Source organism: Chlorocebus sabaeus, chromosome 14 (assembly GCF_047675955.1).
Source record: "Chlorocebus sabaeus isolate Y175 chromosome 14, mChlSab1.0.hap1, whole genome shotgun sequence".
NCBI classification, from domain to species: domain Eukaryota; kingdom Metazoa; phylum Chordata; class Mammalia; order Primates; family Cercopithecidae; genus Chlorocebus; species Chlorocebus sabaeus.
In genome coordinates this window covers 72,331,267-72,357,894 of record NC_132917.1, presented here as the reverse complement: position 1 = coordinate 72,357,894, position 26,628 = coordinate 72,331,267, and the positions used below count along the sequence as shown (strand labels likewise).

Here is a 26,628-nt window from a genome sequence, read left to right as displayed (position 1 = left end):
TAAATGATAAGCATGGCTATGTACCAATAAAACAATCTTTATAAAAACAGGCAGTGGGCTAGGTTTATCCCATAGGCTATATAGTTTGCCACCCTCTTCTAGAATATATATAGTGGTACAGAATTGCATTTCCCAAATAAACATCCCAATACAGGCATCTTGTTCTAATTGCAAAATAATGACTTTGCAGTTAAAAGAAAAGGAAATAACTTGGATTCTTCATCAGGTTTATTTTTTTCAGATTTAAATTGTTTCAATGTAATTAGTTGTTAAAATATATCATAAAAATTCCCTAATAAAGACTTTTTTTCATTAATATGAACATTTAGGCAAGACAATGAAAGCTACATTTTAAATGCATAATAACAAAAAGCCACAAGATTGTTCAAACATAACTTGGCATTTTTGAAACCTTTATACGATGCCTTTTCAGCACTTTGATGACAGAGTCCACATGAAGGGAATTATTTTGATATTTTGTGCATTGGATTCTTAAAAGATATATATAAAGAATACATAATATATATGATGTATATATTAGCTTTTGTGATCTCTTTAAAATTTGTTTTTTTGAAATGTATTGATGGCTGGGTATTTTCTTAATATAACAAAATTTGCCTCCATTACCTCTACACATTTTCCTCCCTTTTAAACTACTGGATATCTTGTTAACATTTAATAGAAATTTAATAGAAATGTAACTCTAATCTCTCTAGGAGTGGTTATGAAGATATCATGATCACAGACATAATTTTTAATCCAAGTAGCCTGATTTCATTTATGATACTGAATAACTTTCTTCAAGAAAGAAATGACCGCTAACTTTGCCTTTGATAGTATCTCTTAATGCTTGTCAAACCCCAGAGAGAGTAATAAAATTGTAATTTCTGACAGCTGTGCTTTCTTTTTTCCTCAATCTTAGCTTTTTTGTGGTTGAAGATCACATTTTACATACAACCCAGGGCTTAGTAAATAGAGCCTACATTGATGAACTGTGGGAAATGGCGCTTTCAAAAACCATCGCAGCACTCCGTACCCACTCGGTATGTAAGAAGCCCAAGGGAACTTGTTATTTAGAGCTGATTATCTATATACTATTCAGTGGTTTAGCGCTTTAAAATCAACATATGTGTGTCTTTGGAATCACTCACTTGAAATTATATATGTCCTTCAAAGACATAGAAGTAGCTCCTTCAAATTATCACATTTTCTACCACTGAACTCACTTTTATAGAAGCCCTTTGCAATAAGAAAACGGCAGCTAACGTCTATTGATTATTCTCTCTATGTGTCAGATGTTGTTCTGTTTACTTTATACATACTCTCTTATTTCATCCTCACTAAACCCTAGAAAGGTAGATATTATTATTATTATTATTATTATTATATTTACCTTATAGTCTGGGAAATTGAACCTCAGAGAGGTTAGGTAACCAGCCTAGTGCCATACAGTAAGAAGTAGAAGTCGGATTGCAACCCAGATGGTCTGACTCTAGAGCCCACGTTCTTAGCCACTATACCATTTTGCCTGCTATAGTGCCTATTAATATTATAAACACTGATTTGGAGTTCACAGTTCTACTCTTACCTTTTGAAAAAAAATGTTTATAACATATTAAGTGGCCCAATTTTATGTTCCCATGATGTATTGATACATTTTAATGCGGCATATATTTTTAGTGATAATCCACTTTATTTCGGGTGGAGAATGCTGGCTATGAATTCCCTTCCCTCCCTCCCTCCCTCCCTCCCTCCCTCCCTCCCTCCCTCCCTCCCTCCCTCCCTTCCTTCCTTCCTTCCTTCCTTCCTTCCTTCCTTCCTTCCTTCCTTCCTTCTTTCCTTCCTTCCTTCCTTCCTTCCTTCAATTCTTAAAGATTGATTATGCTTTGGCAGTGGGAATGTGACAATGAACAAGATATATAGTCTTTGCTCTCAGAGTTATATTTTGATTGGAAGAGATATCCAATAAACATTGTAACAAGAATGTCAGACAGTGATCATGCAATGCAGACAGTGAAAATAAAATGACAGATTAGGAAACAGGGTGTTTGCTTTTTGAAGTGGCATTCTGAGATTAGAATATCAATGAGTCACCATTTATGCAAAGAAGACCAATTAAATGATCGTTTTAGTCCCAAAGAACAGTAGTGCAAGGGCTCTTATCTCAACATGTTTGAGGAATAATAGTGAGGAGTAAATGACAGAAGATAATTTAACATTAAAACAATTTTTTTAAGTGACTGTAGTATCCATCTACTTGTGCTAGCTAGACAAGAGTGTTGGTGCCACAAATGCTGACTGTATTTCATAACACTATTTATTAGTAGCACCCAGCAAACAAAATAAGAACAATCCAAACATCAAATCGAATCTCAAAAACACTGTGTCTGTGTGACTACATTCTTTATCAAATGTTTCTATATTTTCTAGCATTATATATGGCTATTTAAAATGACTCTTTACTTTTTCTTATTAAATTATTAGTGTAAATTGAAACATTTTGAAAGATTCGATATTTCATGTATTAATATGTGCAGCATTCTCAGTGCTGATTTCAAAACATAAGATCTTGCATAATCTACTTCACTTAGTAAATTTAACAATATATTAAAAGATTTAATATGCCTAGTATAAAGGAGAGTTCATTTCAGGAATAGTTCAATATTAAAAGATCTGCTAATATGATTGTTAATGATAATATGATAATACTGAAAAAAGTATTTTTAAGATTCAACTATACTAATCAACCTAGTCCTTCAGCCCAAAATATGAACAAACAGCCAAGAGTCATAAAATATTTGAAGAAAACCAATTATATCACATGGAAGACCACAATAAACAAGTAGAATAGCCGTTCTTTAGCAAATACAAATTATGGGCTAGAAGAAAAATTTACAAAGTAATATTTATGATTTTAGGGATGTAGAAGACTAGGTTATTAATACCAATCCCTCAGCTGGAAACAATTGGAAATGCTGCATTTTGTATATAACATATAAGATATTCATTTAAGTCTTAAAGTACTTAGTAAGGATAGTAAGGAATTGCTCAGCTAAATCAAAGGGAAATGAGTAGATAGATAGGTTAAATACTCAAGCTGCCTTTTTCTTGAAGTCACTTCTTAGTCCAGAGTTCATAACTCAAACTTGGATTTGCACAGCCTCTTGGGCCTATTCAAGATGGAGAGTCTAATGTGCTGCCCTTCCCCCATTAAGCTGGAAAGGGCTATTCCTTTCAGGATAAGGGTGAACCAGAAGTAGAAGAAAAAACAGTCAAAATTCTTCCGTCAAAGAAATCTCCTATCTAGGCAGTTTTATCTTCAATTTTGTTCTTACATAAATACTCGGAGAATAGACATGAGGAAATGCCAATTCATCTTAATTTTTTTGCGTTTTTATTTTTTTTCTTTTCTCAATCCTGCTTCTTCTGTACCAACTCCTTTTATAATGCATATATGATCTTGATAATGAAACCAGATGAGAGTAGTATAAGACCTTGTAAACGCATAAATATAGATCAGACTTATTTATAAATATAAATCAGGAATCTTAAAATATTAAAAAACAGAATACAGCCATTTACAACAAACAATATATTTGGTTGAGTTTCTAGTAGCAAATGCTAGCTTAGTTCAATGTTACAAAGTCTGTTAATATAATGCACATAATTGTAGATTAAAAAACAAAAAATATATAGTCATTTCAGTAGATACAGAAGCAATTAATAAAACACACAATAAACTTATGGTAAAATTTCTTAGTAAATTAGAAACTGGAGAGAATTTCCTTAAACTAATAAAAGCAGTCCTCCAAAATGTATTAAAGATAGTCAAGACCCCTGTCGAGAAATTCTAAAATGTCATTCAGAAATTAAAATGGGTTAAAGAAGACCTAAGTAGAATTGAGAGCTATACCATGTTCATTGATTGGAAGAGTTATTATTACAAAGATATCAGCACTTTCAAAATTGACCTATAGATTTAATTTAGTGTCAATCAAATTTCAATAGTTTTATTATAGGGAAAATGGCTGTCTTACAACCTAATTATAATATTTCAAACTAGAACAAAAGCCAAGAGCAAGTGAGAGATTCCTTAAGACTGAGAATAATGTATTTGTATACCAAGACAATTGAAAAATCATATTAAGATCCTCTGATGTTGTCATTGGATAGATAATGGACCTTCAAACAGTGTCACATGTATATGGATCCTTGGGATATGTATTAGGTGGCATAGAAGGTCTGTGGATAGAAGACAGACTTAAATGAATAGCAGTGGGACAGCTGACTGTCATGATGAAGGAAAATATACACCAAAGATTGAATTTCAGGTGGATAAAATATGAAAATGTGAAAGCCAACACCATTCATCTTTTAGAAGATAATATGAGAAATTATCTTTATGATTCAGGATATGGAAGGAGTTCTTAACTGAAAACTAAAAGCACTATCCATAAAGGAAAAGATTCAGGCACAAAACATCAAACTACATTAAAATTATAAGAATAAAACCTCACAAAATCTAGTAGAAAATATGCCACATAGTGAAAAATGGTATTTGTATATACCAACACAAGCTAATATAGAATATATGAAGAATTCCTACCAAATCATTACAATAAAGATAGACATCTCAAATGAGAAAAAATGAGCAAAGGACAAACATTTTATGAAAGAAGGAATCCACCTGGCTGGGAAAACATGCAAATTAGAACCAAATGAGGTAACATTATTCAAGAATTAACAGTACTAATGTTGATAAAGATTTGGAGCAATAGAAACTCCGATACACTACTAAGGGAGTAAGTTTAAATTGATAAGACACTTTGCAAAAGTGTAATATCTTATAAACTTAAAGATCCCCATGGATCAACTTTTCTCTAACTATATTCTCTTCAGTAATTTGCCATAATACACCATAATAAACATGCAAGAATATCTTTCCAGCATTGTTGGATTTTAAAATGAGAAATGACTTAAATGTCCATCAGTAGTAAAATAGATAATCTGGGTTAAACTCAAACATTGGATACTATAGAGCCTGAAAATAACCAAAGTATAGCTATATACAATAGCATTCATGAATTTCACAAATATAATGTTAAATGAAAGAAGCGAGAAAGAAAATTATACATATGGCTTATTTCCACTCATAATGTTGAGAGAGAAAATATTGATTAAGTCTCAGTATTTAGGTAGATACAAATTAAGGACAATAGGAGAATGAAAAGGCTAGCTACAGACTGAGAGAAATCTTTGCAGATCACATATCTGATAAAGGACTGGTGTTCAAAATGTACAATGAACTCTTAAGAAAACAAGGCCAGACATGGTGGCTCATGCCTGTAACGCCAGCACTTTGGGAGGCCAAAGCAGGAAGATCACTTGATCCCAGGAGTTTGAAACTAGTCTGGGCAACGTAGTGAGATACCATCCACAAAAAAATTAAAAAATTAACCAGACATGGTGGCATGTGCCTGTGGTCCCAGCTACTCAGGAGCGTGAAGTGGGAGGATCTCTTGATCCCGGGAACCTGAGGCTGTAGTGAGCCATGGTCATTCCACTGCACTCCAAACTGGGAGACAGAGTGAGACCCTGTCTCAAAAAAAAAAAAAAAAAAAAAAAAGAAACATACTCATCATCCTGTGTCATCAAGGAAATCCGGAACACTAACAACACCAAATGCCTGAGAGAATGTGCAGCATCAGGAATTCTCATTCATTGCTAGTGGGAATGGAAATGGTACAGCCAGCTTTGAGGACAGTTTGACAGTTTTTTACAAAACTAAACATCTTACTATATAATCTAGCAGGTGTATGCCTAGGAGTTTTTCCAAATGAATTGAAAACTTATTTCCACACTAAAACCTTCACACAGATGTGTATAGCAGCTTGTTTATAACTGCCAAAACATGGAAGCAACCATGTTTGTCAGTGGGTGAATAGAGGAACAAACTGTGGTACATTCATATAATGGAATATTATTCAGTGATATAAAGAAATGAGCTATCAATCCATGAAAAGACACAGAGGAACCTTAAATGCATATTGCTAAATGAAAGAAGCCAATCTGAAAAGGCTACATTCTGTATGATCCCAACTGTATGACATTCTGGAAAAGGCAAAACTATGGAGAAAAGAAAACTATCCCTGTTGCCTGGGAGTTGGGAGAGGGAGGGATGGGATGAATAGGCAGAGCACAGGGTACTTGGGGGACAGCAAAACAGTTCTCAATGATAATATAATGGTGGAACATATTTATGTATGTTAAATCCCATAGAATATATAACACAGAGTAAACCCTAATGTAAACTCTGAGTTTTGTTTAGTAATATTGTGTTGGTATTGGCTCATCAGTTATAACAATTGTAGCACACTACAATTATTACATAATATTTCAAACTAGTACAAAAGCCAAGAGCAAGTGAGAGATTCCTTAAGATATCCAAGATATTATAACAGGGCAGAAATGATGGAAGCAAGCCAAAGAATGGTATGAATCCAAAATAAAAATTGGCCTCTTGGAAGTTTATGATGATAAGAATTGAGATATTCAGAGATTAAATGGATAAGACCATATATTATGCTGATTAAGAAGATAAAGTCAAATGCATACCCCAAAATACAGAGAGCAAAGACACAGAAATAGGAAGGGAAAGTTAAGAAACAAGGATAGCTGGTGTAGACTTTTGGTTGTATTTAATAGAGATTTAGAAAGGAAAGACAGTGACGAAAGAGGGTACTGTAGTAATAAAATAAAAGAAGGGGATCAGTGTAGTGAAAAGAGCAGATTCTTAAAGTTGGAAGGATACATTGAGTGTCAAACAGGGTAAATGACAGGAGACAATTTTTTTATATTGGAAATTTTATATTTTAGTGAGAGGGCAAAATAAAAGCATTTTTAAACATGAGGATTCAAAGTTTATTCTTTACCCATCCTATATTTATTTTTATTTTTATTTTTATTTTTGATATATAATCTTGCTTTGTTGCCTGGGGTGGGGTGCAGTGGTGCAATCTCTGCTCACTGCAACCTCTGCCTCCTGGGTTCAAACAATTCTCGTGCCTCAGCCTCATGAGTAGCTGGGACCACAGGCATACGCCACCATGCCCAGCTAAGTTTCATAGTTTTAGTGAGGATAAAGTTTCTCCATAATGGCCAGGCTGGCCTGGAGTTTCTGACCTCAGGTGATCCGCCGGCCTTGGCATTCCAAAGAGCCAGGATTACAGGCGTGAGCCACCACTCCCAGCCTCTTTACCTATCCTATCTTTAAGAGCTTCTTATTCTTCAAAAAATAAAAACAAAATGCAAAATATCAGATGAGATAGGATTAAATAAAATGTATGCCAAAATTAGTACAATTCATAGATAAATCTAAATAATATATTATTATTTGTAATTAATGGTATTAATTCCTACAAAAGGAGAGACACCATGTTTAAGTTTTTTTAGGCCAAGTGTGGTGGCTCATGCCTGTAATTTCAGTACTTTGGGAGGCCAAGGCAAGTGGATCGCTTGAGCCCAGTAGTTTGAGACCAGCATGGGCAACATAATGAAACCCCATCCTACAAAAAACAAAAAAAAATTAACCAGGTGTGGTGGCTTGTGCCTATAGCCCCAGCTACTTGGGGGTGCTGAGGTGAGAGGATTGCTTGAACCCAGGGGGTTGAGGCTGCAGTGAACTGTGATCCTGCCATTGCACTCCAGGCTGGGTGACAGAGTGAAACCCTGTGGGGGGGGAAAAGTGTTTTTTTTTTTTTTGTTGTTGTTGTTGTTTTAATGAAGACTCCAAATTTTACTTTCAGTAAATAATGGGCAAAAAGGATATAATTTATTAACCACGAAAAGATAATTAAAAAGAGCTGACCCAATAGAAACACTAATGGAAATTTTAAAAAGTGTACCGAAAAGTGGCTTGAGTAGGTTCGTAAATGTCAGTAATCCCAGGTTTATCAATCCATTTGTGTTGCTAAAAGTAATACTTGAGACTGGGTAATTTGTAAAGAAAAGAACTTTATTTTGCCCAAGGTTCTGCAGGCTGTACATGAAGTATAGTGTCAGCATCTGCTTCTGGGTGAGGGCCTCAGGAAGCTTAGAGTCATGGTAAAAGGCAAAGGGGAGTTAGTGTGTCACATTGTGAGACAGGGAGCAAGGGCAAGGGGTGGGTTTGCCAGGCTCTTTAAACAACTAGCTCCCACATGAACTCATTACCTCAGGGGAGGGCACTAGGCTATTCATGAGAGATCCAAACACCTCCTACTAGGTGCCACCTTCAACACTGGGGATCATATTTTAATGTAAGATTTGGAGGGGATGAATATCCAAACCATATCACTAGGAAATGACAAAGCATTAAAAAGTTTTATACTATGTTTATAGGAGATATTCATAAATTAAGATTAGCTGAAAAGATTGAAAATAAAGAAGGGGAAGCAGAAGTGGTGATATTCTACAAGTAAAATAGAAATGAATTTGAAGATCTTAAAATGGGATAGGAGAGGGGTATTTTGTATTAATACTAGTTTTAATCTAATGAAAAGGTAATAGCCCATTTATAAGGAAGCATCAATATGTGTGAAACAAAAACTGTTAGTAATGGGAAGAGACACGGACAAGCTGCATAATTACGGGAGAATTCAAAACACCTGTTTCAGGACTTGAGCGCTCAATGAGAGAGCAAGTAACAAAAATTATACTTAAAGAATTTGAATAACAAAATCAATGAACTTTTACAAAAATGACATACACATCTTTGTATCCTGCCCACAGAGTTTATTTTCCATGTCAGTTAACTTTTCTGATTTGTAGATACGAGGTTATACATGGACATTATTTGTAATTTTTATTTTCCTCTGTACTTATTGTCTCTTTTGTATTTCTTATATATTTTTTCTTTATGGTAAGGTTTTGATTTTTATTTATTTAATTTTTTTATTATACTTTAAGTTCTAGGGTACATGTGCACAACTTGCAGGTTTGTTACATATGTATACATGTGCCATGTTGGTGTGCTGCACCCATTAACTCGTCATTTACATTAGGTATATCTCCTAATGCTATCCCTCCCCCCTCCCCCCACCCCATAATAGGCCCCAGTATGTGATGTTCCCCTTCCTATGTCCAAGTGGTCTCATTGTTCAATTCCCACCTATGACTGAGAACATGCAGTGTTTGGTTTTTTTTGTCCTTGTAATAGTTTGCCGAGAATGATGGTTTCCAGCTTCATCCATGTCCCTACAAAGGACATGAACTCATCCTTTTTTATGGCTGCATAGTATTTCATGGTGTATATGTGCCACATTTTCTTAATCCAGTCCTATCATTGATGGACATTTGGATTGGTTCCAAGTCTTTGCTATTGTGAATAGTGCCGCAATAAACATACGTGTGCATGTGTCTTTATAGTAGCACGATTTATAATCCTTTGGGTATATACCCAGTGATGGGATGGCTGGGTCAAATGATATTTCTAGTTCTAGATCCTTGAGGAATCGCCACACTGTTTTCCACAATAGTTGAACTAGTTTAGAGTCCCAACAACAGTGTAAAAGTGTTCCTATTTCTCCAAATCCTCTCCAGCACCTGTTTCCTGACTTTTTAATGATCACCATTCTAACTGGTGTGAGATAGTATCTCATTGTGGTTTTGATTTGCATTTTTCTGATGGCCATTGATGATGAGCATTTTTTCATGTGTCTGTTGGCTACATAAATGTCTTCTTTTGAGAAGTGTCTGTTCATATCCTTTGCCCAGTTTTTGATTTTTTTTTTTCCTTGAAAATTTGATTGAGTTCTTTGTAGATTCTGGATATTAGCCCTTTGTCAGATGAGGAAATTGCAAAAATTTTCTCCCATTCTGTAGGTTGCCTATTCACTCTCATGGTAGTTTCTTTTGCTGTGTAGAAGCTCTTAAGTTTGATTAGATCCCATTTGTCAATTTTGGCTTTTGTTGCCATTGCTTTTGGTGTTTTAGACATGAAGTCCTTGCACATGCCTATGTCCTGAATGGTATTTCCTAGGTTGTCTTGTAGGGTTTTTATGGTTTTAGGTCTAACATTTAAGTCTTTAATCCATCTTGAATTAATTTTTCTATAAGGTGTAAGGAAGTGATCCAGTTTCAGCTTTCTACATATGACTAGCCGGTTTTCCCAGCACCATTTATTAAATAGGGAATCCTTTCCCCATTTCTTGTTTCTCTCAGGTTTGTCAAAGATCAGATGGTTGTAGATGTGTGGTATTTCTTCTGAGGGCTCTGTTCTGTTCCATTGGTCTGTATCTCTGTTTTGGTACCAGTACCATGCTGTTTTGGTTACTGTAGCCTTGTAGTATAGTTTGAAGTCAGGTAGCATGATGCCTCCAGCTTTGTTCTTTTGGCTTAGGATTGTCTTGGCAATGTGGGCTCTTTTTTGGTTCCATATGAACTTTAAAGTAGTTTTTTCCAATTCTGTGAAGAAACTCATTGGTAGCTTGATGGGGATGGCATTGAATCTATAAATTATCTTGGGCAGTATGGGCATTTTCAGGATATTGATTCTTCCTATCCATGAACATGGAATGTTCTTCCATTTGTTTGTGTCCTCTTTTATTTCGTTGAGCAGTGGTTTGTAGTTCTCCTTGAAGAGGTCCTTCACATCCCTTGTGAGTTGGATTCCTAGGTATTTTATTCTCTTTGAAGCAATTGTGAATGCGAGTTCAGTCATGATTTGGCTCTCTGTTTGTCTGTCATTGGGGTATAAGAATGCTTGTGATTTTTGCACATTGATTTTGTATCCCGAGATTTTGCTGAAGTTGCTTATCAGCTTAAGGAGATTTTGGGCTGAGACAATGGAGTTTTCTAAATATACAATCATGTCATCTGCAAACAGGAACAATTTGACTTCCTCTTTTCCTAACTGAATACCCCTTATTTCTTTCTTCTGCCTGATTGCCCTGACCAGAACTTCCAACACTATGTTGAACAGGAGTGGTGAGAGAGGGCATCCCTGTCTTGTGCCAGTTTTCAAAGGGAATGCTTCCAGTTTTTGCCCATTCAGTATGATATTGGCTGTGGGTCTCTCATAAATAGCTCTTATTGTTTTGAGATATGTCCCATCAATACCGAATTTATTGAGAGTTTTTAGCATGAAGGGCTGCTGAATTTTGTCAAAGGCCTTTTCTGCATCTTTTGAGATAATCATGTGGTTGTTGTCTTTGGTTCTGTTTACGTTCTGTTACAATAAACGCTGGATTACGTTTATTGATTTGCTTATGTTGTACCAGACTTGCATCCCAGGGATGAAGCTGACTTGATTATGGTGGATAAGCTTTTTGATGTGCTGCTGGATTCGGTTTGCCAGTATTTTATTGAGGATTTCTGCATCAATGTTCATCAGGGATATTGGTTTAAAATTCTCTCTCTTTTTTTTTTTTTCCTGCCAAGGTTTGTTATCAGGATGATGCTGGCCTCACAAAATGAGTTAGGGAGGATTCCCTCTTTTTCTATTGAATGGAATAGTTTCAGAAGGAATGGTGCCATCTCCTCCTTGTACCTCTGGTAGAATTCGGCTGTTATTCTTTCTGGTCCTGGACTTTTGTTGGTTGGTAGACTATTAATTATTGCCTCAATTTCAGAGCCTGTGATTGGTCTATTCAGGGATTCAACTTCTTCCTCGTGTAGTCTTGGGAGGATGTATGTGTCCAGGAATTTATCCATTTCTTCTAGATTTTCTGGTTTATTTGCGTAGAGCTCTTTATAGTATTCTCTGATGGTAGTTTGTATTTCTGTGGGATCTGTGGTGATATCCCCTTTATCATTTTTTATTGTGTCTATTTGATTCTTCTCTCTTTTCTTCTTTATTAGTCTTGCTAGCAGCCTATCAATTTTGTTGATCTTTTCAAAAAACCAGCTCCTGGATTCATTGATTTTTTTGAAGGGTTTTTTGTGTCTCTATCTCCTTCAGTTCTGTTCTGATCTTAGTTATTTCTTGCCCTCTGCTCGCTTTTGAATGTGTTTGCTCTTGCTTCTCTAGTTCTTTTAATTGTGATGTTAGGGTGTCAATTTTAGATCTTTCCTGCTTTCTCTTGTGGGCATTTAGTGCTATACATTTCCCTCTATTAACTGCTTTAAATGTGTTATTTCTTATGTTGTTTAGAGTTATTTTCTCTGTATTATTTAATCAGTTTTGTCTAAGATTTGTTAATTTATTGATTTTATTTTTAACTTGGTCTTTGTTTCATTTAATCAAGTCTTCCATATCATTTTTAATTTCATTAGTTTCTGTTTTTAATTTTATTCTCTCATTTACTTATGGTTCATTGGCTTTCCCCCGTAGTTTCATGAGTTCAGTGCTTAGTTTGTTTATTTTCATCTTTTGTGTTTTGTAATGTTTACATAGATATAAACTTATTTTGAAAATGGTTTTAGCCACATAACATAGTTTTTGATATGAAGTTTTTTATTGTTGTTCATTTTAAAATGTGTTAATTTGGTTTTCTTCTTTAAGCAAAGAGTTATTTAGAAGTGCATTTTCAAATTCCCAAGTGTTGAAAATATAGATCATGGTTATTGAACTTGCTGTATTCAGCTATTCCCTGACTCAATCTGGTGTTACCTTGTACCAGGAAAGTGTTGAATGATTTCTAGGGAAAGAATTTACCAGGTAAATAATTTGCCAGATAAAGCATTAAACAATTAAATAAATAAAAATTTAATTGCATTTTACTATTAACATATTTTTCCTCCTTTGTCTTTCATTTATTTACTTTAGTCTTACTGCTCTGATCCAAACCTTGTGTTAGATTTGAAGAATCTCATTGTGCTTTTTGCTGACACACTTCAGGTATGTGACTTCTGTTTACATATGCTCATCTAGATTAGTATTTCATTAGCTCTAAACCTTTTTCTTGACTGAGTCTGGTGGCTTTTGCCTGTAATCCTCACTGTTTGGAAGCCTGAGGTAGGAGAATTGCTTGAGTCCAGGAGTTCAAGACTAGCCTCAGAAATATAGTGAGACTCCATCTATACAAAAAATAAAAACATAAAAAATCAGCAGGGAGTGGTAGCACGTTCCTGTAGTCCCAGGCGGAGGTGAGAGGATTGCCTGAGCTTAGGAGTTCAAGCCTGTGGTGAGCTATGATCTCGCCATTGCACTCCTGCATGGGTGATATAGACACTGTCTCAAAAAAAAAAAAAATAAAAAAAAATAAAAAAAAAAAATTCTGGCTGGGCGTGGTAGCTCATGCCTGTAATCTCAGCACTTTGGGTGGCTGAGGTGGGCTGAGCACTTGAGGTCAGGAGTTTGAGACCAGCCTGGCCAACATGGTGGATCCCTATCTTTAGTAAAAATGCAAAAATTAGCCAGATGTGGTGGTAAGCACCTGTAATCCCAGCTACTTGGGAGGCTGAGGTAGCAGAATTTCTTGAACTTGGGAGGCGGAGGTTGCAGTCAGCTGAGATAGTGCCATTGCACTCCAGCCTGGGTGACAGAGTGAAACTTCGTCTTAAAACAAACAAACAAACAAACAAACAAACAAACAGAAGAAAAACAGCAACAACAAAAATGAACAAAGAAAAAAAATCTACATAAGCTTGGATAACTTCCCTTTTAGTTTTAAGTTGAGTTTATTATTTTCCTAGGAACTAGGTATTTTTATCTCTTCATAGCATTTCCTGAGCTTTACCCTGAGCCATTATGTTTTCATATGTAGTTTCCACCTCCTTTTTTTCTCTCATATCAAATCAATTAATTGAACCACTGACTATATTAGTTTTTCAAAATGTTCTTAATTCATATATGGCACCTGAGTTAGTCTGCAGTTTCTTTAACTACCATCTTGAATAATGATTGTTGATTTGAACCACATATTATATCTAGCAGAATAGCATTAGAAGTGGATGAGATTCGAAGCATTTTTACTTTCTCTCCCTTCTGTGAACTCTTACTATAGGTATTAGGACTTATAGGAGGGGTTGTAGGGAGGACTTAGCCGATATTATGCCCTTTATATATAGATTTTAATTTTCATCTTTTTCTCACTGGCTTAAACATTTTATTGGGTATATTTAATTCTTAAGAGATAAATGCTAGATATTAGGTATGAATGAAAGATTCTACCATCATGGTTTTATTTAATTTGCTATTCAAAGAATGTAATTTTTTTCAGTATCTTATCCCTCTCATTTTGCCAAAAACAAAAAACAAAACAAAACAAAACAAAACAAAACAAAACAAAACCTCCTTCCTTAGAAACTGAAGTGATTTCCTTATTTTGTTTCAGGTGTATGGTTTCCCTGTAAATCAGCTTTTTGATATGCTGTTAGAAATCAGAGATCAATATAGTGAAACTCTGCTAAAGAAGTGGGCAGGTATTTTCAGGTGAGAAATTATCTATAGTCATATGTATATGTGTTCATGTGCATTAGTATGCATACATGTATTTATGCACAAAGGTTTTCAGATGTAGTAGGCAACAAGTGTATGTTGCTTATATTTTGTAGCTACTCTAGATTATGATCCAGAATTCAAAGAAACTGTTAGAACGTCCAAAATTATGTTCCCAAGATATTCAGTCTCAGTGTATTAGTGTCTACTGTAGTGGGAAGTCACCAAACTCTGTTTTTCCTTTTTGTTTCCTTCGATAAATGTCAGATTCCTTGGTTCATGTCATTCAGATCATCTTGGTGTCATCTTCTTCTGATATTTGTTTTTCACTTTGAGGTTCATGCCTAGTCTACAACTTAATTATACTAAGTAGCATTTGAGCACTTAGGAATAATTTAGGCTTTTGGAAAATTGGTTTTGATGACTCACTCATGTTCTTCCTCATCATCTTCCCTCTCTACACACAGCAAAGGGGCATGTAATAGCCCAGCATTTGAAATCTGTTATTTAAGTAGTTATTGCAACATGCATACAATAATAAGAAAGTTATTCTGCCACATCTGTCACTCACAGATGTCTTCTCGGACTGTGCTCTTGGCATATAACCCAGGTCAACTCATTTGACTTTTTTCTTTTTTTATACCTTTACTCTCCTTTACTTTAAGTGATTATACTGCCTCTTGCAAGACCCCTTTCCCTGATGGGTTTGTCCTGTTTTCAAACTCTTACAGCTTTAAGATCTTACATTGTTCCTTTATTCTTATTCTTCATGGTTTATGAACATATCTCTATCATCACTTAGTCCAATTTATCTGTATATTAATATAAATATTTCTAAAACCTAGATTTAGCTAATGGTATAATTGTATTTAAGGGACTGTTACCTCTATAGGATATTTGAAAATTAATAACATGATATATCCATAGTCTTAGATGCTCTGATCTGATGCCTTCAGTGAGTCTTCTGTTTTGATTTTGGTAGTATGGTCCCTACTATTAGAAAATGCCCAGTTTATTTACGGAGAGAGAACCTATAGATTTAAAAAAAGTCATTCTTGACGTAGAACAGTAGGTAAAGTAAATGAAATAGTTTGAATTTATTATGGAAGTTACTCTATTTGCAATTTTGAAAGTTAGAATAGAACATGATTTTAAAAACCTTACCAATGGGCCAGATGCAGTGGGTCATGCTTGTAATCCCAGCACTTTGGGAGCCAAGGTGGGAAGATGCCTTGAGGCCAGGAGTTTGCAATCATCCTGGACAACATAGCAAGAGTCCATCTCTACAAAAACTTAAAAAATTACCCCGGTGGGTGGTGAGCAACTGTAGTTTCAGCTACTTGGGAGGCTGTGGTGGGAGGACTGCTTGAGCCCCAGAGTTTGAGGTTACAGTGAGCTGTGATCATGCCACTGAAATCCAGCCTGGGTGACAGAGCGAGACCCTGTCTCTAATAATAATAATAATAATAAAGTACATTTATATATCATATTAAACCAAATAGAAAAATCTCTTTGCCTTTTCTAGAACACACATTCTTTTGTTGTTTACTTCTTACTTACATTGATATGTTCTGTCCTATTTGTAAATCTCTAATCCTAAGACATTTATTTATAATTGTGGTCCATTTGTTTCAGAGGATAGTTTTATTTTTGTCTTCTTTAAATCCAAAACCAAATAGCTATATTGTGGAAGGAATACAATAGGGACTGGGAAATGTTCATTTTGGGTTGTGTTATATATATTAAGATTGGAGTTCATCAGAAAAGTATTTGTGATTAACCCACCTTGCCTCCCTTCCCCTCCCCTCCCCTACCCTGCTTTGTCTATCCTTCCATTTCCTTTGTCTGTCCCTCCATTTGTAGAAACATACTTGATTCTGACAACTATAGTCCTATACCAGTAACAAGTGAAGAGATGTACAAAAAGGTGGTAGGACAATTCCCATTTCAAGATATAGAACTGGAAAAGGTAAGGAATACTTTAAACTTCTCTGGTTGTTTTGGCATCCTCTTAAAAGCTTTCATTGGATCAGTTTCATTGAAAGCTTTGCCTTCAACTCAATGGGTTAGAACTCTAAAACAATTTCAAAGGATTCTTTTTTCTTTTTCTTTTTCTTTCTTTCTTTCTTTTTTTTTTTACTTTAATCACCTTTCTGACAATGAAGGACTCTTTTTGGGGAAGACTAGAATTTCCTGATTTGGGAATCAGCAGATGGCTTTGGGTCCTATTACCTCTGAAGTGTTTGGAGGATTACTGTGGATGTTCTAATTCAGTTTACACTTTGAAATACTTGTTTTTATTATAATTTAAAGACATTTTCCCCGGCAACATAAAATTTACCCTTTGTGATATACAATTCTGCTGATTTTGACAATGTATTGAGTTATGTATCCATTACCACAATGTTGATACCAAATAGGCCTATTATACAAAAAAAAAAATTTATTTAATGATGCCTCTTTGTAATACCCTCCCTTAACCCAGCCCCAGGACACCAGAAAGCTGGGCTCTGTGCATCTACTTTTGCCTTTTTCAGAATGCCATGTAAATGGAATTGTATAGTATATAACTTCTTGAGACTAACTTCTTTGATATGACATAATGCTTTTGAGAGTCATCCAAATTGTTGCATGTATCATTGTTCATTCCTTTTTATTTCTGAGTAGGTAACACAATTTGTTTATCTCTTTCCATGATGAAGGACATTTGAATTATTGTTTTATTAAAATTTATGTCTTTTTAATATCAGAAAACTTTGGGAGATATTTTCTTATATTTGAGGTTGTTAAGGAGACAATTCATAATGTGGAAGAATGTTCTCTTTGCAACCTAAATAATTTATAAATATCTTCAATGTTCCTTGGTTTGTGACTTGATTTCATTACTTCTTGCATTGACAGCAACCATTTCCAAAAAAGTTTCCTTTCTCTGAATTTGTGCCAAAAGTTTACAACCAAATTAAAGAATTTATCTACGCTTGTCTGAAGTTTTCAGAAGATCTTCATCTAAGGTATAATATAAAATAGTAGAAATGTAACCAATGTTAAGATTGTGACTCCATATATTTACATATTCTGAAAAACTTTTGATAGTCCCATCAGCTCTGATTTTGGAAATCTTAATAATTAGCTTTTCAGTGCATAGCACTGCTATATTTATATAGTCATGATGAAAGGGAAGATTGGTAACTTTTGAATAATTTTGAAAATTTATATTATCTATCTTGCTCTTTATAGATTTGCATTTCAACACCTTCTATTAAATATAATTTACCAGAAAATGGTAGACTGGATGCAGTGGCTCATTTTTGTAATCCCAGCACTTTGGGAGGCTGAGGCAGGAGGATCGCTTGAATCCAGGAGTTCAAGACCAGCCTGGGCCACATAGCAGGACCCCCATCTCTAAAGAAAAAAGAATAAGCAAAAAATACTAATTTTAACATTCTACTTAATGAAATGTTAAGGCCAAAAGGGGAGTATCAGATAAAATCCTTTGGAAACATTATTGCTCTACTCGTATATGTATGTTTTCTGTATATCCTAGAGTATAGGCTCCTTTATTCATGTATTGGTTTCTTTATTCATGTATACATTTTGGGTAATGTGTTATTTGTCAGCTGTTCCTCGGTATAGAAATAATTAAGATGATGAAAATGTGGTCCCTGTCTTCAAGGAGTACCTAGTCTAATTAAGAAGCTGAACAATTAATTAATAAGTGCTGGAGCAACATAGAAGCCAAGCCAAACACAAATGAGGATGTTTGTGTTTTTTACCCTGGGTTTCCATCCCCCATCTGCCTAGTCCCCACTTCATTAATATAAATGACCTTATATTAGATAATCGTCTGTAGGTTATATTAGGTATATTATTGTAGATAAATCATTACAAGTTGATTGCAAAATTACTTTTTCTATCTTCTTTTGGAAGAAAGGTAATATGGTAAAGGAATAATATTAGTAATGGGATAATGTCAGATGCCTTTTTCTTGCCTGAATATGTTAAGTTTTTGCCTGAAAACTTCCTTTAATATTTTTCACATTTAAAATTTAAATAAAATATTTAACTCGGGGATTTTAGAAAAAGTTAGACGCCTTTTACTCTTCAGTTGGCATTTATCTTATATCGTGGAATATGTTTAGCTTATAACCTGGAGAGCCAGAGATTGCTTTGTCAGTCATATCTGTTTTGTAGTGGAGGCTAACATGAAACATGAGAAAATTTGTATAAAAACAATTATTTCTTTTACATGCAGGCTCTCAAAACAAGAGAAACCACTGCATTCAGATTTTAATGCAGCTTTAAGAATAATTATTCTCTCAATTTTCTCTTTTACACTAGACAGAAGAGGCCGAAAAGCATTATGCATATTGACAAAATTTGTAATTGCATGAATTTTGAATACACAAAACTTTCTTTTTGAAAGAAAGATTTTTTTCAAATAGCAAACACATGGCATTTCTATGGTAAAATACTGTTCTAGCATTCATACTCATCTTAAAAAAATAGAATATATACACACCCACATACATATATGAGAGATCCTGTTTTACATTATATCAGTAAAATTAGATGTTTGTAAAGAATTCAGGAGATAAAGAACAGCACAAAGAGGAACAATGTAAATGACCCAAAACTCTACCACATAGTAATAACACTTCTTATATGTTTTATTTTTTTCTTTTAATCTTGCTTCCATGTGAATATGTGTACACGCACGGCATTTTTTAAAGCAAATTACTATGAAATACTTCTGTTTATGTCTACAGTATATAAGACTGGAAAGACTGTTGCTTCCTATGTAACAATGCAGGGGGAAAAAAACCGGAAAAGCTACAAAATTAAAACTTTTTTGGAACTCATCAGAGAGGCGAAGTCACCAGGAAACTAAGTAGTCTGAAAACCATGATGGGACTGGTCCCTCTAAGGGGACAGACTCCTGCACCTGTGGCAGAATAGGAAAGGTGTAACTACCACACATGTGAGAAAGACAAAAACAACTAAAGTCTTAATGTATTGTTAACAGTATACTGTGAGCTAGCATTATAATATAGAACCTAGAAGAAAAGGTGAAAGAAATAGAATCAAGATCTGTAGGGCAATTTCAAATGGTAGATTAAAGTAGAAGACTGAGAGAACTGGGAATAATAAATACTTTAAAAGAAAGTGGCTGAGAGTATTCAAAAAAATAATGAAAGGCATCAAACACGAAATTCAAGATTTTGAGAACCCCAATTCAGATAAATAATAGTAACAACAAGAAACAAACAAAAATGTTTAAAGACATCATGTTCAAACTGGTGAAAATGAAAGGTAAAGAATGTTTAGAAGGCATTCCCAAAAGTAAAAATTACATGATAGTATAATGATAAGAATTATAATAGACTTATTTTCTGAAACTATGCAAGCCAGAGGAAATGGAGTGACATCCTTAAAACACTCAAAGAAATAAAAAAAATTAAAAAAAGCCAGAATTCTATAGACAGAAAAACAATTTTCAAAAATGAAGGCAAACTATATTTTTTTCAGCCAACAAAAGCTAGGAGAGTTTATTATAGTACTTTTTCTGACTTACAATAAATATTATTTGCTGCTGCTATTATTATTTTATTATTATTACTACAAGTACCACTGGCACCCTGGTTGTTTGCCGAAATAATTGTGCTACCTGCTATGACTGACTCTTAGTGCTTCTCTTTCAGCTCAACTGAAATTGATGACATGATTCGTAAATCAACAAACCTGTTGCTGACCAGGACTCTAAGCAACTCTCTGCAGAATGTCATTAAAAGGAAGAATATTGGGCTTACTGAGGTAAACCTGCTCCTAATGAAGTCATCCAAGCCAATGTGTGAACAGATGTCCTAAGCTCTGGGCCTTATGTCTGAATTCGTTATAACTTTCTACATGCCCTTCCTGATAGGCTCCTAATGGTGAATGTGCAAAATGAAATCTCTTGTTCTTGTCTTTGGTCACCTTTGAAAAATTTATTCATTTTTTCTAAAAAAGTTGTTTTTCTCTTTTATTGTTTTCACTAGCTTAACTGGTTTTCCTTTCTGAAGTTGGTAGAATACATTTCTATTACCTGCCATTGATTATATACAAATATTTTTATTTGTAGAATATATTGAGCATCAGGTTCCACTCAAGTGAATGGCAGTTCATGTACAATGTAGAATATGAAATCACATTTTGCTTGCATCAGTTATCGATGCCAAGGATATTGCAATCATAGTTCTTGGTTAGTGTCAGACTAAGTCTTTATTTTTAAGATATCTCATGTGTATGAAAGGTAAATTACTCTCTATCAGCTTGTAATTTGTTTGCAAAAGGACTAGATATTTGGTATCAAGGAAATGTGCAGAAAAGGCAATAGTCACATTTCTGTGGAGGTTTATGGAATCTCAGAGGAGGGATATTTTACATATATTGAATGTAGTACCTTGGCAAACGAGATTTGGTCTATTGGTGTGTAGTTCTAAAATTTAGAAAGGTGTGAAGTTCTCTCTCTTAGAAACTCAAGATTGCATAGTAACCTCAATGTGTTTTTCACTGGATGTTATAGTGCCTAAAATGAGAAGAGTTTAGAAGAATTTTTTTACAAGGAAAGGGAAAGGCTGTTTGCCATCTGTTTTACCTATAGAGGTGGTGCAGTTTGGAAGTCAGTTACTCTAGGAAAAAATTGACATTTAAAATGTACACTGTCAAGGATTATGGTGAAGTGCAGTAAAAGGTTAATGATACTGACATGTAGGTAAAGACAGCTGGAAGCCAGGTGGGCATTTACTTCTAATTTTGGAGTTATTTTCTCTTTCTCTGAATTAAGATTAAAAAAAATTATAAGATGGATTGTGATTGAGTTCTACTTATAGCAAACTTTTCTTTCAATTGAAAATTACCTTAGACTTTATTTAGGATAATCCCCTTATTTTACAGAGCTTCCTTTCTATTGCCTGGTACAGAAATATTAGGCATTTGCTTTTATGTATCTGAAAAATAGCTAACTTCCTTTATAATCAAGAAGGTTACAGAAAAGGAAAGTTGGAGTGAAAATTAGGAAGTCCTCCTCCTTTTGTTAGATTATAGTGTTTTCTTTCTCTGGACGGGAAGTTTATTATTTTGTGAACTATCTCTTCATTATAACTCTTCATGTAACTGTTTTTATGTCATTCAATTTAGCAGTCTCTTAACAATGTTATAACAAGTAGCATAGCAAGAACATGGTCTGATAGAAATAGCTTTGACCTCAGAAGAATCTTGAGTTCAATTCTGGCTGTGCCATTGGTTTACTGTGACATTTTAAGAGAAAGGCCTAACTTCTCAGCTTGGGTTTCAGGAAACACTGTACGGGTCAGGTAATAATAGAAAGAACCAATATGAGGTTATCAAGGAAGAACCATGTAATTCTTGGCACCATTTCATTGAATACTAAATGTTATTCCTATGTCTTTGGGTGTTTTTAGGGAACTATACTTTCAATATCTTTGCATATGAATGAAGAAACATTCATACGCTTTTATTTGTTTTGGCTATCATGGTGGTGTGTACATGTATAGACACAACACATAAAGTGATTTTTTTTATTACCAACCAGACACACTTTGAATAATTATACTACCTACCTTTGGAAAGAGAAGACATATCCTTCTTTATGAGTAACTAAAGTGAGTTCACATCTGGAATCATCATCATAATAGGTAACATTTGTGGAGCAGTTTATATTCTTCAAAGCCCACTCACAAATTCTATTTCAGTTAGTACAGTAACATTTGAAGCAGGCTGGGCATGTGTTATTATTCCCACTTTATAGACTGCCTAATTAAAGTCCAGGGAGATTGCCTGAGGTCATACAGCCAGCAAACCTGGTAGAAATGATACTTGTAAATCTAGGTTTTTTTCCCAAAACCTATTCATTTCTACTGTACTGTACTGCCTTCCATATTGATTTAATTATTTCATCCTAACAAAAATTGAGATTTTTACAGGAGGTCCATAGTAACATGGATATTGTTTTAGTTAGAGATGGTTTTATGTTAGATAGCAGAAATCCACTCCAATAATAGAATTATGATAAGCCCACACAACTTACAGATTCCTATTTCAGGATATCAGATAATTCTCTTAGGACTTGAAAGTTCCTATAAATGAATGTCTCTCTGTCTGCCCTTCTTGTTTTGGGGTTACACAGGGTTTACTCTGTTTTGGGGTTACACAGTGTTTACTCTGTTTTGGGGTTACACAGTCTCATCTTTTCTTTTTCTATGCATATGCTCTATCCTTTTTCCTCATGGTTTATTTGTTTCTCCATGTTGAGCCAATTCAAAATTACCTTTCAGTTTTAGCACCACTAGAACATGAATTGCCTTTCTCTTTCAAACTTTATGTGACTATTCATTATTTATTCAGTGAAAATGACTGTTTTCCTAGGGCTGCTTCAAAAGATCTGTGAAAAGTACAATAGAGTATTGATTAAGACTGTATGTTCTAATACATACTGCCTGGGTTCCAATTCTGGCCCTCCTCATAATAGCTGTGCCCTTGGGCAAACTACTTTGCTTTCTATGTAAAATGGGGACAATGGTAGCATGTATTTCACAGGAATGTTGTGAAGCATGTAAAGTACTTAGTGTGCTTGGTATATAGCAAATACTCAATGCATATTACCTGTTATTATTAAGAGGTCTAAGCAGTCAATCACTGATTAATACTAGTATAGAAATGGAGTTTTTTAATTAAGAGAAGTAAAAAAAAATTAGAATAAGATGTTCTATTAAGATAATTTGTTTATTACCTTTACAATTTTTAAAATATGTACTCTCTATTAGGCACTGATTCCATGCCCTTAGGATAAATCACTGAACAATAACAATAGAGATGCTTGCTTACATTCTACCAGAGAAAAGCAGTTAATAAATAATAAACAAAATAATTATGTTATTTTTGTAGTATGGTTAAAGGTAGCGAATGCTATGGAGAGAAGAAAAAGCACTTGAGTTAAGGAAATCAGGATTCTGGTAGGTGTTCTAGGTTGGTTTTATTTTTATAGCAGCACGTTGAGGGTAAGTTATTATTGCAGGAGGCATTTCAGGTAGAGATTATAGCCAGAGCAAAGGCCTGAAGGTAGGAAAGGTCTTGGCAAGTGGAGGGAAAAATCAGGAGGCTAGGGTAGCTGGAGTGGAGTGAGCAAGGGGAAGAGAAGCAATTGATTAGTTTAGAGAGGTATCAAGAATTCATGGTAGGCCATTGTAAAGCCTTTTGCTTTTATTTTGTGTGAAGTAGGGAACTATTGTAGGATTTTGGTTAATGACATGATCTCACTTATATTTTGAAAGGTTCACATTGACCATGGTAGTGAGAATAAACTGTAGGATGGAAACAAGGGGATCAGTTGGGGAATTATGGCAGAAATCCAGTGAGACTGGGTGGTAGCTATGGACAATGATAAGATTTTAAGTGTAGAGCCAACATGCTTTCCTGATGATTGGATATAAAGAAAGAGAAAAAGTGAAGAGTTGAAGGAAACTAACTCCAGGATTTTTTGACTTGAGCAACGAGAAGGCAGTATATACCATGAACTAAGATAGGAAAAATTTTAGGCAGAGCTGAATCTGCAGTGAGAGAACATTGGGAATTTGATTTTGGACATATTAAATGTATAGTGTTTATTAGACATATAGGTTGAAATGTTGAGTAAGCAGTTGTGTATATGAATTTGGAGATTGGAAGTAAGGTTTGTGTCATGCATGTCCATGTGAAGAGACCACCAAACAGGCTTTGTGTGAGCAACATGGCTGTTTATTTCACCTGGATGCAGGCGGGCTGAGTCCGAAAAGAGAGTCAGTGAAGGGAGATAGGGGTGGGGCCCTTTTATAGGATTTGGGTAGTCAAAGGGGGGTTGTTCTCTGGTGGACAGGAGTGGGGGTCACAAGGTGCTCAGTAGGGGAGCTTTTTGAGACAGGATGAGCCAGGAAAAGGAATTTCACAAGATAATATCATCGCTTAAGGCAAGGACCGGCCATTTTCACTTCTTGTGTGGTGAAATGTCATCGGTTAAGGCGAGGCAGGGCATTTGCACTTCTTTTGTGATTCTTCAGTTACTTCAGGCCATCTGGGCATATATGTGCAAGTCACAGGGGATGTGATGGCTTGGCTTGGGCTCAGAGGCCTGACAGTTTGGCCGGGGGATAAAAATTGGGGAGAATATAAATATTTATAATCATGCAACTGGATACTATCACTGAGGGAATGAATAAAGATGGAGAAGAAAAGAGGATGAAGAATTGAACTTTTGGGTACTCTGATATTAAGATATTAGGAGAAAAGAGGAACCAAGAAAGGAGATTGGGAAGGAGCCACCAGGGAACTAGGAAAAAACAAAGCAAAACAAAAAACAGGAGTGTGCATAAAGTATACAAAGAATGAGAGAGTGATCAATTATGACAAATACTGCTGATTGATAAGAAGAAGGTGAAGAATTACCATTGGATTTAGCAATTTGGAGTAAATTGGTGACCTTGATAAGAACACTTTTAATAAAATGGTGGAAGGAAACTCCTGATTGAGTAGGTTTTGAAGAGAATGACTCCTGAAGAGAGGAATTTCAGATAACTAATATAGATACTATTGCCACTACTAGGTGAGTATGAACTGTGCTCAGTGACTTGCTTCCAAAAAGTATAGGGTAGAATGAGGAAAAAAGTAACTCTACAGTGAAGAAACCTGGCAGACGCTGCTTCGCTCAAGTGTTCCAGGTTAACATCATCAGTGATAAGTTATATTGATAGTATGTACCTTTCATATGATTTGATGAGAGGGCACTTTGCCTCTGTGTTCTCCCTCCCTAGCCCCATGAGCTCAGTCTAACCACGGGAAAACATTAAACAAACAAAAATTGAAAGACATGCTATAACATACTTGACCAGTACTCCTTAAAACTGTCAGTGTAGGGCTGGGCACGGTGGCTCAGCTCATGTCTATAATCCCAACACTTTGGGAGGCCGAGGTGGGTAAATCACGAGGTCGGCAGTTGGAGACCATCCTGGCCAACATGGTGAAACTCCATCTCAACTAAAAATATAAAAATTAGCTAGGCGTGGTGGCACGTGCCTGTGATCCTAGCTTCTCGGGAGACTAAGGCAGGAGAATCGCTTGAACTAGGGAGTCGGAAGTTGCAGTGAGCTAAGATTGTGCCACCGTACTCCAGCCTGGTGGCAGAGCGAGACTCCATCTCAAACAAAAACAAAAACAAAAACAAAAACAAAAACAAAAACGAAAACAAAAACAACAAAACAAAAGAAAACAAAAACCTGTCAGTGTAATCAAAAAGAAGGAAAATCTGATAAACTGTCACAGACCAGAGAATAAGAAGACATGACAACTAAATGTAATGTGGTATCTCAGATGGAATCCAGAAACAGATAAAGAACATTAAGGAAAAACTAGTGACATCTGAATAAAGTATGGCGTTCAATTAGTAGTAATGCGTTTATGTTGGTTCCTTAGTTGTGGCAAATGTACCACAGTAAAGTAAGATGTTAACAATAAGGGAAGCTGAGTGAGGAGTATATTGGAACGCTGCAACTTTTTTGTAAATATAAATACAAAACTGTCCTAAAATAAAGAGTTTATTTAAATTAAAAAAATTAAAGAATGAGAAAAGAGGAATTGGAGACAGCAAATATAAGACAGCTCTTTCAGGAAATTTTGTTACCAAGGGAAACAAAGAAATGGGGTGATAGCTAGCAGCGGAAGTTGGTTAAGACAGGTTTTTTTTTTTTTTAAATTTAATGGGACAAATAACAGTCTGTTATGTATTGTGGGAATGATACAGTATAGAGCAAAAAAAAATGGGTGATGTAGGAGAAAGGGAGAAATCTCTGGTGCAATGTCCTTGGGTAAGAGAGTTTAAGATACAATACACAGTTAAAGGGATTGGCAGTAGATAGAGTCAAGTTCACCTCTGGTAACAGATAAGAATCAGAGTGTGTGAATGCAAATGGTAGTGGCTGGGTAAGTATTATGGTGGCAGGCTCCAAATGCTTAGTTTTCCCAGCAAATGCAGGGTCTTCGGCTAAATGTGCAGATGAGAGAGCAAGCATGGGAGATGAAGGAGAAAGAAGGTGTGTTGTAGTCCTCTGGGGGTGTATAAAAAAAAAGAATTGATTTGTGCCAGATAATGTGGTTATTTGGTAGCATTAAGTGCCCACTCTTGACTAGTGTACATGAATTAATGTGAAACTAGCTAACACGATTGTACGTTTTCTTTTTCTTTT

At 35.1% G+C, this 26,628-nt stretch overlaps 1 protein-coding gene across 5 annotated transcripts in view; it reads left to right on the top strand.

Moving 5' to 3' along the window:
* Window positions 1–26,628, top strand: part of EXOC6B (exocyst complex component 6B) — a 703,452-nt gene that overhangs the window by 335,408 nt on the left and 341,416 nt on the right. For all 5 annotated transcript variants that reach the window (XM_007970248.3, XM_073023072.1, XM_007970245.3 and 2 more), the window contains 6 exons: window positions 923–1,043; window positions 12,746–12,817; window positions 14,256–14,353; window positions 16,223–16,328; window positions 17,261–17,370; window positions 20,059–20,170. In XM_007970248.3, coding sequence (XP_007968439.1) covers window positions 923–1,043; window positions 12,746–12,817; window positions 14,256–14,353; window positions 16,223–16,328; window positions 17,261–17,370; window positions 20,059–20,170 — 619 coding nt within the window. The remainder of the gene's footprint in view (window positions 1–922; window positions 1,044–12,745; window positions 12,818–14,255; window positions 14,354–16,222; window positions 16,329–17,260; window positions 17,371–20,058; window positions 20,171–26,628) is intronic.